Here is a 15,391-nt window from a genome sequence, read left to right as displayed (position 1 = left end):
TATACTTATAACATCTCCAGTCCCTAATTTGGAGCTAGTGTCTATACCAGTAGTATCTATACCAGTAATTGTTTGTTGGATGAATTAAGCTGATATAGAATTGATCGCTAAGGACTCAAAACTCTGGTTCTCTTCTGGTTAGAACACTCAGGTTCTTAATCTAAGCACAAGGTTCAATCTCCCTTTTTCAGTAGATACATCTCTCCTGCGTCATAGCTTACATTTGAATGGCAGGTCCCAAATATTAAGATTTTTACATGGCAGGCTGGGTGTGGTGGCACAAGCCTGTAATCCCAAATCCCAGCTACTCAGGAGGCTGAGGCAGAAGAATTGCTTGAACCTGGGAGGTGGAGGTTGCAGTGAGCCGAGATCATGCCACTGCACTCCAGCCTGAGCAACAGAGCGAGACTCTGTCTCGCAAAAAGGATGGCATTTAAAGCTTCATCCTTTATATTAGATACACATGCCTAATTAATTTTTAAAATTTATTCAGGAAATATTTGTTGAGCATCTACAAAGTGCCAAGCTGTAAATATCCAGTGAGGTAATATTATGCATATATTAATTGATTAAAGGTTAATATATCTAATGACAGTTTAAGGAAATACATATTCAATCAGATCTGCTGTGGAAATCTTTCAAAGCGCTTAATGAAATTATTTTAATACAAAGTCAGTCATCTACTGTATAATGTAGTGTTACTAAAGTACTCACAAGATTAATAACCTTAGACCATATTTTGGTTCTATAGGTATCAGCAAAGGTCTTCTATTTAAAGGGAAAAAAGAGCTGACAGTCTTGCTCATATTAACTCAGCTATTGCAAAGTAAAAGACTAAAAACTATTTGCTGTGTTTAGGACTAAACATCCATTTTGGTGATCAAGCAAAAGGTTACACTATGTATATCATTACACAACTCTTACCCATAAGGTGAGAATGCTGTCTCACATAGTTAGGCATGTTTTGGCTTCAGAATGATTTCACTGACAGAATGGAATTAAAGGAGAAAGATTCAGAAAAACTACTACTTGACAATTTCTAAAAAAAAGTCTAAAACTTTTTAATCTAATTTTTTACCACCACCAGTAAAATCAAGGTACCAAGTTTGTTCTCTGATATAAGCAACATCAAATTCCCCAGTTGTTTCCCGGGTTCATGCTCTTTATAATTCTGCCATTCTCTGCATGAGCAAGGTTGTAAGCAGCCACTACTCTCAGCTAAAACCAGATTATGGAACTCAAACTCCAGTCTAGAGGCTCAAAGACCCATTGCCTGACTCCTCAACTCTTAGCTTTATTTTGCCTAATGAGATTTAGCTTAAGAGCCTTTTCTTAAACAGTCTTTTTTGAGGGGAATAAAATAGATGTTCTTAGATTGGATATTGTCCTTGTAGATCTTGTTTCTTTCAGTTGAAAGATTTCCTACAAAACTACAGACCAGTTTTAACCCACCCATTCTGTCAAGTGGGGCACTCAAACCAAAAGTTTCCAGAAAAAACCTACACACCAAACAGTTCTGGCGGCTTGTCATTCGTCAGCGTTTCCATGTTTGCTACCAAACGCACGAATTGACTTGTATTCGAAACTCATTGATACCGGTTAACCTGGGAAGACATTAGCACACACACCCCAGTTCATTCGGACTGAAATGATTGAGACCAAATAAAACTAGTGTGGCGTGGATACTGAACTCCTTTTTACTCATGGAGGGGTGAAGAGCCTCATGTTAAGTGTGAGGCTTTTGTTTTGTTTTGTTTCAAATCACTTCATTCATGATTCACAGATATACATCAAATGTAAAGAACACTTAGCTATAAAACAACAAAAACAGGAGTAACACAAAGCAGTTGCAATTTTTGGTGTGGCTAAGATGTAGCTTATGCTCTGACACCTGTCCTAGGTCCTGGCTACTGCATGGGAATTGGACCCCTCATCTCCCATGGCAGATTCCTGTGGATGGGGATCGGCAGTGCCTGCAACTACTACAACCGGGTGTATGGAGAATTCATGCGAGTCTGGATCTCTGGAGAGGAAACACTCATTATCAGCAAGTGAGTCTGTTCATAATCGGAGACATACTTTTTTTTTTTTTTTTTTTGAGACGGAGTCTTGTTCTGTCGCCCAAGCTGGAGTGCAGTGGCGCGATCTCGGCTCACTGCAAGCTCCACCTCCCGGGTTCACGCCATTCTCCTGTCTCAGCCTCCCAAGTAGCTGGGACTACAGGCGCCCGCTGCCACGCCCGGCTAATTTTTTGCATTTTTAGTAGAGACGGACTTTCACCATGTTAGCCAGGATGGTCTCGATCTCCTGACCTCGTGATACACCCGCCTCGGCCTCCCAAAGTGCTGGGATTACAGGCGTGAGCCACCGCGCCCGGCGGCAGACATGCTTTTTAAATCGAGGCTGGAGTTTTTTCCACTTAAGACAGCTTTATTTTGATTCTTGATGTCTTTGTTTCTAACGCTATATTTTTACCACTGAAATGAAGGTGAGCAATCCCCAGAAATCTAACATTGAAACAGAATAATTGGGTTTTGCTTGAAATGAAGTCAGCGGTACATAAATAAATAACTCTGGAGAGTTGGGAAATTATTTACAGTCTCTGTGAGCGGGGAGTGTGGAAACTTGGAAGCCAGATAATTTGATTTCAACGAAACATACTTTAGGGAGAGGTGTTATCTTTTCTGCTTTCCCAAGTTTTTTGGTCCTAACCACAAATAAACATTAAAAAGAACCAAGCCAAACAAACAAAGAAAAAGCCCATACAAAACAAAAATAAAACCCAAGACACCACTGCGCTATAGTCTGGGTGACAGAGCAAGACCCTGTCTTTTAAAAAATAAAATAAAACCTGAGGCAGAGGTATCTGATCAGCAATTTGCTAATTTATTCTCCTGCCAAGCAACAGAGCACCTCTAAAAGAGCAGATGGTAAGCCGACCTTGGCTGAATCTGATTAAAGTAAAGAAAAAAGAAAATAAAAGAAGAGACAGTAGAAAAAGAAGTCATTCACATGCTGCTCTTCCATTTATGACTTTATGCCAGTATCCCAGTGGAGGGATCTTACATAAATCAGGAACAATATTACCCATTTAAAAAAATAGTGTCCTCCCTCTCTGCATTATTATATTTTGTGGATAACTAGCAGATTGAATTAGTTCTATGGTTAACTAAATAGGAATTGACTATAAAGAACTAGTTTGGTGAAATACTTGTTTTCTTGTTTATTGATCTTAGAAAATGGAGAATTTCAAAGACAGCGTATTTCCCTAGACGTTCAGCCAGTTTTAGTAGACTTTTAGCAAAGCTATGTGCAAACACTGTCTCATTAACACGTTTTTGTATTTGTAATCCCTGACAGAGCTTTACCCACAAACCAAAGCTGACCAGGGTGTTTTACCAATTTGTTCGAATTATTCATTCAGATACAAAGACTATAGCTCAAAAAGCAAGTGAAGCTTTTCTAGAAACTACATACTTTTTTCAGGTCAAGATTACGTATACCATCTCATAAAATACCACGGTATCCTCAAAGCCCAAATATTTGAAGCAGATACTGAAAGAAGGGAGCAGGAGAAAAATAGGTGTTATTTTAATACTTCCAAATATTTCAAACTATCCAAAACAATTTTTTTTTGGCCTGGGATTTTTTTTTGTTTGTTTCATTCAGTTTCATGTTGTAGCACTTCTAAGAGTAGCTGAGGCAGACCTCACACAACTAAACAGAAATGGCTTCAGGTGGAAACATCATTTCACTGGGTTCACTGTGACGTACTCTAATGCAGTAGTTTTCAAAGTGTGGTCCTCCAACAGGCAGCATCAACAAGCCTGGGAACTTGTTAGCAATGCACCTTCTTGGGCCCCACCCTGACCTACTAAATGAGACAGTCTGGGTCAGACCCACAATCTGTGTTTTAACAAAGTCTGCAGGTGATTCTGCTGCACACTTGAGTTTGAGAACCACTGCTCTAAGAACTAGACCATAATTACTTTTTTTATTTTAATTCTCCTGGTCTATTAGGCTTTAGTCAGCCAAATTTAAGTGACTATGATATGTTCTTGATATGTTCTCATTTTAAAAATCAGTACTTGAGTCACTTTTACAACTGGCTACAGTCTCACAAATATCCTGGAAGCGCTGGTGTTTGGGTTTGCGGGTAGGGACATTTGCTGCTGCTCTTACATTTCCCCACACAGCCACCTGCCTTCCAGCTCTCCCCAGCCCAAGGTCTGCCTTCCCCATCACCTCTTTCCCTCAGCAGACAGGTGAAGTGACCCGCAGGATATTTATCTAGAAGGATATCTACCTGCTGCCCAGGATCTAGCACAGTGCCATGCTTCTCACCCTAGCTGTACCTTACAGTCACCCAGGGAGATTTTCAAAGCCCCACTGCCTAGGCCACACCCCCACTTTTAGATCAGAACCTCTGAGGGTAGGATCCAGGCATCAGTGGTGTTTAATACTCCCCAGGTGATCCCAGGGTATGACTGAGTTTGAGAACATTCCATCTAGAGAGGGGGTGGAGGAGGAAGCTCCTGGGGCAGGAGGGCCTCTCCCCGGGGTTAGGGGAAACAGCAATGCAGGTTTGGTTTTGTCTTATGCTGAGGTGGTGGCGGTATAAGACTAGAACTGGTGTAAAGAATGATGGAATTGAGAAAGGACCACAGTACTAGGATAGAAATCATTCTGACATACTAGATATTTCGATGCTAGATTCTTAAGTCTCCAGAAAAACTCCCTGAATTCCCAAAGACAATTCCTGAAGTGGTTGCTCGTTACAGTGGGGGTGGCATCTGACCACTCTGCTAGTCTTAATTAGGAAATCGACTCCAACAACCCCGACCAAGTCAGGCGCTCGTGCACGCAGAGACGCGGCCACAACCCACCCACCCTATCCCCAGCTCTCCCAGTTCTTTCCTTTTCCTGTCCTCTCAGGCTTTTCACTTGTTGGAGTCTTTGTGTTCTCCTTAATTGCCTCAGAGCAGTTCAATTTTGTTGTTAAAGGCTGAGCTCCCCGCGGGAATAGGACATGTTTGTCCCCATCTCCTTTCCTTGCCTGCTCTTCAAGTCCCTTCCAGAACTCCCCGTACCTCTTGAAAAGACCCCACTGGACCTCAGAAAGCTTTTTATTTTTGTTTGAATAGTTTGCCAGATTTTTTTTTTCTTTTGAAAAGTTTGAGGTCTGTAGTCATTACAACTGTGTAGAAATTATGGTCCAACTTTTCCAACCAGCTTTGTCCCAAAGTAATGGGGGCTGCAGAACTTCAGGGGAAAAGTCAGGCATATGGGCTGCTGCGATGCCGCCTGCGCCACTGGGGGCGTCGAGGCACGGTCCATCTGGTGAGATGTAGATGATGTGTGCACCGTTCTTCGCCCAGGCAGCTACCCAGGCAGCTGTGCTCTAAATTAATGAGGGTCTGTAGGTGATGCATGACACTATATGTCCATTATATGTCCCTAGATTAGTTTTTGTCATGAATAGAAAAAAATTTATGTAGCACTCATAAAGGGAAATTAGCAATTAGCATGCTAATTCAGGTTCTATTTGCATATCTGTTAGCAATTAACATACTAATTAGGGTTATATTTTTACATCTGTCTTAATGATGTGCAAATTTACACATCATTTACGGGGGTTTCCTTCATTTATTCTTTGAATATACATTTACTGTGAATTTATTATATACTAAGCACTGAACGATTCTAAGTTGTAATAGTCATTACTGGCTCTTCATCCATTAAATATTTATTGAAAACTTACTATGTATAGCAGCAGGTATTGTTCTAAGCTCTGGGAATACAGCAGTGAAAAAACCAGCCAAAATTCATTTACCTCATGGAGCAATATGTTGTCACTAGGTCATCAATAAACAAGTAAAATATATAGTGTATCAGCAGAGTGACCAATTGTTTCAGTTAACCTGGGACCAGGGCCTTTCTCAGGATGTGGGACTTTCAGTGCTGAAACTGGCATAATCCTGGGCAAACCAGGATAGCTGGTCACACTGTTATGAGGCAGATAGGTATTACATAGAAAAAGAATAGGGAAAGCGGATGGGGGAGGACGAGTTGTAGAGACGCAGGTGTGATTGTCAATAGGTGGTACAGGCAGCCCTCACTGAGAAGACAGCATTTAAATAAAAACCTAAAGGAAATGAGCAAGTAGCCCATGCAGAGACCCGGTGGAAAAGCATTCTAGACAGAAGAAACAGCAAGTGCCAATGTCCTAAGGTGAGAGCCTGAGTGGAAGAACACAGGAGATGAGATGAGAGAGGCAATAGGGTACCAAATCACGTCAGGCCTTGCAGGCCATCGTAACAACTCGAGCTTTTACCCTCTGTGAGAAAGGAAGCTACTGAAGAATTTGAGCAGAGGAGTGACGCATGTGACTCATTTGTGTTTCACAGAATCATTCTGGCTGCTCTGTTGATAATAGGTGCAAGAAGACAAGGGATAGGACCAGAGAGACCAGTTAGGCAAGAGGTGATGGTGGCTGGTCCAGGTGGTAGCAGTAGAGGTGATAAGATATGAGGGAAAATTCCAGACATATTTTGAAGGCAAAGCCAACAGACTTGCTGACAGATTGGATGTAGGATGTGAGAGAAAAAAAAAAGAGTCAAAGTGCTGTCCAGTTTTGCATTGAATGGGGACATCGTGTCCTAAGATAGGTGGAGCAAGTTGGGAAGGGGAGAGATTAGGGTTCCATTCTAGACATGTTACATTTGACATGCCCAGTTGACATCTGAGTGGGATGATTGAGTAGAGAGGACTGAACCTTGAGACCCTCTAGTGTAAATAGGACAGAAACTAGCAACAGAGACTGAGAAGGAGCAGCTGGATGGAGAAGAGAAAACCAGGAAAGTGTGGTGACTGAAAACCAGGTGAAGAATCCATATCAGGGCTTAGGAAATTGTGAACCATGTCAAATACCACTGATGGGGAAAGGGAATCGTGGAGATTTCAGTACTGCATTTAGCAACAGGGAAGTCACAGTTGACCTTGACAACAGCAGTTTCAATGTACTAGTCAGGGCAAAAGTCTGACCAGAGAAGAGAATAGGGGGAGAAGAATCAGAGGCATCAAGTGTAGACAAGTCTTCCGAGGAGTTTGCCATAAAGAAGGCAGGAAATGGGACAGTAGCTGAACGAGATGTGCAGGCAAAGGAAATTTGATTTTTAAAATAGGAGAAATTGCAGCATGTGAGTTGTAGGGGGAATGGTCAGTTATGGAGGAAAATCAAATGATTGTTGATGGAAGAGAAAGAAAGGGTGTGCTAAGTGAGATGTGAAGAGGTCCCTGGGGACAAGTGGATGGGTTGGCCTTGAATGGGGACATAGAATTTCCATCGTAATAGGAGGGAAAGTGGAATATACAGGCACAGGTCTGGGTCGTTGGGGCTTGTGGAGATTCTCTTGTAGTTGTTTCCATTTTCTTGGGAAAATTGGAAATAAAGTCTTCAGCTGGGGCTGAGTGGGGAGAATATAATAGTCATGTAGAAGAGTGAGAGAGTGAACAGGCTGGGGACTTGCAGTAGCATTGCCAGCGACACTAAGAGCTCACTTGAATTTAACCGAGACCTGACAGCAGGCACGTGTGTGCTCACGCACACACATGCACACACATGTGTGCACATACGTGGTTTTTCTTTTTTCCCAGCCCACTTCAACTGCCAGGTGCAAGCACAGAATAAGCTCAGAGTTGGACTTAGCTGGAGTTGTGGTTTTACCAGGCAACCATGACAAAGTAAGAAGAGGGTCAAGGGAGTTGAGGATTCAGGGAAGGGTGTTTTAATTTTAGATTGACAATAATTTCTTCCCAACTTTCTATTAAGAAAACTATCAAATGAGTAGGAAAATTGAAAGAGCCGTCCCCCTGCCACACTTTTCCCCCTATGACATTGACCTTTTGAAGAGACCAGGTCAGCTATAAGATATCCCACATTCTGAATTTTTCTCACTGTTTCATCAGGATGTCATTTACTATATTCATCTATTCCCTGTATTTCTTGTAAACTGAAAATTGGGTCTAAAGGCTCAATTAGATTAAGGTTGCACATTTTTGCAATAACACTTCAATAGTACTAGGAACTTCATATCACATCACATCAGAAGAGTAACGGGTTGTCCCAGTAGCATTGATGTTAAATTTGATCACTTGGTTGGGTGGTTACAGTAAGATTCCTCTGTTATAAAGATTGCTTATCTCTTATAGTCACCTAGAATTTAAACTGGGTAAGTGAGGATATTAGAGACGTGAAGGACAGTGAAAAGGTGACAGGATTGATGGAACAGATCTACACGAGGCAACTGTTTTTAAATGTTTGTCACCAGCTGGGTGCAGTGGCTCACACCTGTAATGCCAGCACTTTGGGAGGTGAAGGTGGGCGTATTACTTGAGGTCAGGAGTTTGAGACCAGCCTGGCCAACATGGTGAAACCCTGTCTCTACTAAAAACACACACAAAAAATTAGCTGGGCGTGGTGGTGAGCGCCTGTAATCCCAACTACTCAGAAGGCTGGGGCACGAGAATTGTTTGAACCTGGGACGTGGAGTTTGCAGTTAGCTGAGATTGTGCCACTGTACTCCAGCCTGGACAATAGAGTGAGACTCTGTCTCAAAAAAAAAAAAAAAAGTCACCAATTATTCCATTAATTGCCTCCTCATCACTGTTGAACCTGCCCACAAGTGTGTGAGTTGTTTAATCCCAGAACTCAGGTGGCTTCCTTCTCATCACCTAAGTGCTTACTCCCTGGCTACTTTTCATTTTGAACAGACAAGAGGTCTGCCATCTTTGGAGATGTCTTTTGTCTTCAGTCATGCTTAATGAGGGATAATAACCCTAGTGCCAGACACCCAACACTGTGCCCTGTCCCTGCTGAGGTTGGGGACTCAGTTGGACTCTCCTCAGTGCTAAGAAATCCTCATTCTCCCAACTAATGAGTATAACACTTGCCTATGGCAGTGTTGCAGGCTGGCCCACAAGCCAGAGCCAGGCCTGCCTTGACTGCCAGGAGGAGCTCTGGGCTGGGGTCCTTAGTTCGTCACTGACCTTCTGTTCTTCACTTCTCTGATTTACTCTGGCTAGATCAATCCAGCCTACTTTTAGTAAGTGACCGTGTTTTAAATTGCTCACCTGTGAGCAATTTAAATAAAGCAGTCACCCATCCCTTGCTTTATCACTTCTGCCTGATTAGCTTTGTCCCTGGAAGCCTGAGCTTTGGATTCAAAACAGCTGAGATGTTGGTGCCCCCTAAAGGACACATGAATTTTAAAGGTTGACTCTTCGTTACTAATAACTAGCAAATATTTAGTTGGGTTTGTTTTATGTTTGGAGTTTCTTACTCTCTTTTGAAAACTGGTTAGCAAGTTCTTAAATGAAATGGACAGGCCAATATGATTAATGCAGTATACAAAAACCCTAGGGTCAGAGCAGAAAAATAGTGTTTGTCCGTTAAGTGCTTAAAATTCTTAGACATGAGTTTGTGAACAAAGAATATATAAATAACTTAATTTCTGCTTTAATTATGGAATGATGGAGGGGAAGGTAAGTAAAGCTAGAGTTTTCAAATATTTTAATTAGTAAGAATTTCATGCCTTCCTATAGCCTAATTTTTCTATATATGACAAAATTTGAAGTGTCAGACAAATTAATTCCCTAGAATACAAATGGAAGCATCTGTATTTTTATTTTTTATTTTTTTATTATTTTTATTTATTTTTTTGCTAGGGAGAGGCAAACATGTCCAAAACTTAGGACTATTTGATGAATATTATCTGGAATCAGATCAAAAGAATATTTAATGGTGTTTTTATTTGAAAATAGGGGATTTTTCCTGAAATAAATATCAAGTAAATAAGTTATTTACAATAACTCTGCTTTTTTTTTTGAGATAGGATCTTGGTCTGTCACCCAGGTTAGAGTGCAATGGCATGATCATGGCTCACTGCAGCTTCAACCTCCAGGGCTCAAGCTATCCTACTGCCTCAGTCCCCCAAGTAGTTGGGACTACAGGCACACACTACCACGCCCAGCTAATTTTTGTATTTTATATAATAATAATCTTGTTCTAATTTCTTGATACTACCATTATTTCAGAGGCTTACTTTTAAAGCTTAAATAGGACTATGGAACACATCACAGACGTGAGAGCTGGATTAATACTTAGCCCACAACTTAATCCGTTGAACCAGAGCAGCGCTTTTTAGGCCTAGAGTCCTCTGGGAAGGTATTTCAGCAGGTAAACTGAACAACCTCACTAAGGCAAAGGTATCCTTTTAGGAGCCAAGTGTCAACTAGGAGATGGAGGAGCAAGAGTCTCTCCAACCTGTCTGAGAACCAGTTGCAGATATTATAGTAACCACTTCTAATCTTTGAGGGTTATGTGTTCTGAAAACCTCCATAGTAGGAGAATTTGCATTGTGAAACGAAATTTTGGGAGACCAGAGGGGAGGGAGGACCAAAGTTGAAATTAATACATGAAATTTTGTATAAATATTAAGTTCACCAAGAAAGTAACAACAACATCTGAAATCAAGATAATACCAGTGACATCTTACGCATCTTGAATTTGCATAATTGAGCATCATGCAAATTGTACTATCTCATGTCTCATCACATCCTATGTCATGGGAGAACTCTGTGACCCTGGAGACTTTGATGAGTCATGATGGAATGCAGAGCCCCAAAATAGCTTCCTTTACTACCGCAGTGAGCTTTGCATGCCAGCCCAGCCAGGCCCTGGCCAAGCTCAGGGCTAGAAGAAGTGCCCAAGGAGATGTTTTTCAAGCCCTGACTGATACTCCACTGGAGAGGGCAGGCCTGATCAGAGACTAGAGTTGGGTGGTACTAGGCAAAACTGCTGGTTCCAAAATAGGAAAACAAGACTTTGGTAATTCCACAGACTTCCGATTCTGTGACTCACTCTTGCAGTGGGTGGCACTTTGTGGAGTGAGGCTGGGTGAGACCTGGGAGGCTGGAGGTTCTTCTGGCTCTGGTGGTGTGGAGGGTTCAGCTTCTTAACAGCCTTGAAGCTCTGACTCCAGTAGTGGGTAGTATTTTGGGGAGGTTAGAGAAGAAAGAGAAATAAGGAATGGTGTGTGGGTATGTGTGTGTGTTTTCTATCTTTGGTGATGTTTAAACAGGGAGTCAGTAGGTAGAAATGATTCAAATGGAGAAGGATGTCCTCATGGTAACAGAAGTGCTTATTCAACCTGAATACTAGAAATCATGCACATTGCATTTGGAGCGACATGCATTTGCTAAGAGAGCTACCTCCTAGTCAAAATGTACCACCATGAGTTCTGCTGACCCTTACAAATGACACCAAGGTTTCCTTTCTTTTCAGGTCCTCAAGTATGTTCCACATAATGAAGCACAATCATTACAGCTCTCGGTTCGGCAGCAAACTTGGGCTGCAGTGCATCGGTATGCATGAGAAAGGCATCATATTTAACAACAATCCAGATCTCTGGAAAACAACTCGACCCTTCTTTATGAAAGGTAAGCAGGTACTTAGCTACATTCTTCGTTTTTGTCTATGAATATGCCTTTTTTGAAATCATATTTGTTAAATATTTTATTTACTTATTTATTTGTTTATGGAGACAGAGTCTGACTCGATCACCCAGGCTGGAGTGAAGTGGCACGACCTTGGCTTACTGTAACCTCCACCTCCCGGGCTCAGGTGATCCTCCCACCTCAGCCTCGCAAGTAGCTGGGACTACAGGTGTGCACCACTATGCCTGGCTAATTTTTGTATTTTTTTGTAGAAATAGGGTTTTGCCACATTTGAGACCAGGCTGGGCTTGAACTCACGGAGTCAAACGATTCACCCGCCTCGGCCTCCCAAAGTGCTGGGATTACAGGCATGAGCCATCATGCCCAGTCTGAAATCATATTTTGAATTATACTGCAATAAAGGAGGAAGAGCTAACATTTATTATACCTTTACTCTGTAGTAGCCATTGTTCTAAACACTTGAATGGCAGCCCCATGTGGTAAATGTTGTTATCACCTACAACTGACAGAAAATGAAGGCATAAAGAGGTTAAGTAACTTGCCCAAGGTCCAAACATTAGTAAATGATAGCCTGGAATATATCCCTGAAGCCTGTATTTCTTAATCACCACAAATTCTTTTCTTCTTATTGATATGCAAAGCAATTTTATAGGCATAAAGAAGAGATGAAGATATATATTTAGCGTCATTTCAGTTAAGAATTTAGCATGTCGGCCGGGCGCGGTGGCTCACGCCTGTAATCCCAGCACTTTGGGAGGCCGAGGCGGGCGGATCACAAGGTCAGGAGATCGAGACCACGGTGAAACCCCGTCTCTACTAAAAATACAAAAAAAAAAAAAGCCGGGCGCCGTGATGGGCGCCTGTAGTCCCAGCTACTCGGGAGGCTGAGGCAGGAGAATGGCGGGAACCCGGGAGGCGGAGCTTGCAGTGAGCCGAGATAGCACCACTGCACTCCAGCCTGGTGGACAGAGCAAGACTCCATCTCAAAAAAAAAAAAAAAAAAAAAAAAAGAATTTAGCATGTCACCCATATGTTTGATTTAAACATGGCCAATGTGTTTGCTGAGTGCTTGACTGACAGCCCAGATGATTCAGCAGGAAGCAATTTGTGAATGAAATTAGAGAATTTTAGAACTGAGAGGGACTCCATATCTGTCACCTAACCTCTGATTTTCACAGTTGAGGAAATAAAGTCCCAATGAAGTTATGATTTTCACCCAGGCAAAACAGGGAGTAATGAATGAGCTGAGACTCAGTTGCAAGCCTCCTTATCCAGTGATTTTTCTCCCTTTACCTCATCATGCTGGAAATGAAACTATTGGGGAATACACATGACTAACCCTTGACATTACTATCAAGCATCAAGAAAGATAATCGTGCCCTAGAAACCTTGTCAGTGGTGGAATCTGGGGCTAGATGATTTTAGGTCCGGCCCTGTCTATTCACAGCCTTCCCTCCAGCAGCCCATGCTGTGAACCCAGGTAACCACCTTCCGTGTGCCTGCTAAGGTGGGGAGAGCTGTGCCAGTACCTTTGCCCACTGGGTGTTGAGCCCAGCCTTCAGAGCTGCCCCTCACCAGGACTCAGCACAACTCTTGCTGTAGACCCCAATGTATCACTTTCCTATTGCTGCTGTAACAAATTGCCACAAAATAAGTGGCTTAAAAGAACACATTTATCTCACAGTTCTGTAGGTCAGAAGTCTGACATGGATCTCAATGAGCTGAAAATCAAGGCATAGGCAAGGCTATGTGCCTTTCTGGGGGCTCTAGGAGAGACTCTTTGTCTTTTCCAGCTCTAGAAGCCAGCCACATTCCTTGGCTTGTGGCCCTTTCCTCCAGCTTCAAAGCCAGCAACAGTGGATTGAGTCCTTTGCACGTTACATCTCTGGCCCACCTTCTGTCATCCCATCTCTCTCTGGCTTTGACCTCGGCTTAGAAAGGTCCTTTGCCTTTTTTTTTTTTTTTTCTTCTGAGACAGAGTCTTGCTCTGTCGCCCAGACCAGAGTGCAGTGGCGCCATCTCGGCTCACTGCAAGCTCCGCCTCCTGGGTTCACACCATTCTCCTGCCTCAGCCTCACAAGTAGCTAGGACTACAGGCGCCCGCCACCATGCCCGGCTAATTTTTTGTATTTTTAGTAGAGATGGGGTTTCACCATGTTAGCCAGGATGGTCTCGATCTCCTGACCTTGTGATCCACCCGCCTCGGCCTCCCGAAGTGTTGGGATTACAGGCATGAGCCACCGCGCCTGGCTAATTTTTTGTATTTTTAGTAGAGATGGGGTTTCTTCGTGTTAGCCAGGATGGTCTCCATCTCCTGACCTTGTAATCCGCCCGCCTCAGCCTCCCGAAGTGTTGGGATTACAGGCATGAGCCTGTAATCTTTGCTTTTAAGAACTCATGATGAGGTTTGTCCCACCCCATTTCAAAGTCCTTAACCTTAGTTATATCTGCTACTTTTCCTGTAAAGTAATGTATTAGTAGGTTCTGGGGATTATGACCCAGACAAATTTAGGGTGCTATTATTCTGCCTATCACTCATGTTGGGGGAGATAAATCTCCTTATACCTTATAAAACTATGGAATGAATTAATGGAAAAAGTATAGGACTTAGTATTACAGGTTGTGAGTTTGAGTCCCAGCACTGCCACTTGCTACCTATCTGACCTTAGGCAAGTCGCTTCGCCTTTCTGAGCTTCAGATTCCCTATTCACAAAAGGTGATAAATGTTATAAAACTTGCACTCTAGGGCTGTTGTGAAGAGCAAATGAAATAATGCTATAAGATCCCATAGAAATGTACGTTTGACTTTTTCATTTGGCTCAGGCATATTAGGAATATGTGAACTAGTATTTAGGAGTAGTAAACTTTCACATACCAATATTCTCTACCCTGACATGCAAGAGCTAATTAAAAGAATCTCTAAGTTCATCCATTTGTTTAACAAACCACCGTTGTCATCACTGAACTAGGTACCAAGATACAATGACAAACCAGATGTGGTTCCTGCCCTCGAGGAACTTATAATGGGTGAGGGGGGTTTGAATTAGGAAGGGGCAGCCCAGCACATCACCAAATACTACCCTAGGTGATAGTAATGCTGGCGGTTGCACGGAGTGATGCCACGTACAGATGAACAGGCCATCTAAAGCACACTGAGGGGCAGGGGAGACTTTTCAGAGGACTGGATGCTTATAATGCGTAAGGTAGAAGCTAATTAAGAAAACAAAAGACAAACATTCTAGGAGTAAAGAACAGGATAGCCAAAGGCACAGATGAGTAGTTAGACATGAGGCATCCAGGGCCCTGTCAGTAAGTCCTTGTGCCTGGTGAAGATACATTCAGGGACGTGGCCAAGGGGAGGGCAGGGCCATATCACCAAAAATCTCTCGGTTAAGGCAAGGAATTGAGCTTATCTCAAAAACTATGGAGAATCACTAGATTTTAAGCAGAATGACATGAACATATTTGTATTTTATAAAAATCCCTCTGGTAGCAGAGAGAATGACTAACTGGAAGGAAGCAGGACCATGAGCAGTGAGAACATTTAGGAGCTACTGCAGTGATGCAGGAAGGGTGGAGGGGAGGCTGTGGGTTCAAGATAGTCAAAAGGATAGACCCTACAGTAGTAGACCCTATAGTACTTGGAAATTAAGCAAAACATCTTTGTGACTTTTTTTAGATAGCCTTCTATAGGGAAGATCAGGGTTTCTACAAAAAAGTGCTACACAACTGGACCCAAATTCATAATCCCAAGAAATAGGAGGCTAATTGCTTACTGGAAAGTTCACTGTGGTGTCTGACATTTCTATAATCAATGAGAGTCCTAAGCATTTTTCAACGAATTTCCTTTTAGAGTTAGACTCCCTATTGGTTT

The 15,391-nt window shown here is 42.4% G+C and overlaps 1 protein-coding gene across 1 annotated transcript in view; it reads left to right on the top strand.

Annotated features, from left to right (window-relative positions):
* Positions 1 to 15,391, top strand: part of LOC104656901 (aromatase) — a 127,000-nt gene that overhangs the window by 97,942 nt on the left and 13,667 nt on the right. Inside the window, exons 4-5 of the mRNA XM_010356597.1 lie at positions 1,901 to 2,051; positions 11,345 to 11,499. Of these exons, the coding sequence (XP_010354899.1) occupies positions 1,901 to 2,051; positions 11,345 to 11,499 (306 nt within the window). The remainder of the gene's footprint in view (positions 1 to 1,900; positions 2,052 to 11,344; positions 11,500 to 15,391) is intronic.

Source organism: Rhinopithecus roxellana, chromosome 5, assembly GCF_007565055.1.
Source record: "Rhinopithecus roxellana isolate Shanxi Qingling chromosome 5, ASM756505v1, whole genome shotgun sequence".
Taxonomy (NCBI): Eukaryota; Metazoa; Chordata; class Mammalia; order Primates; family Cercopithecidae; genus Rhinopithecus; species Rhinopithecus roxellana.
This window is presented reverse-complemented; position numbering and strand designations above follow the sequence as displayed.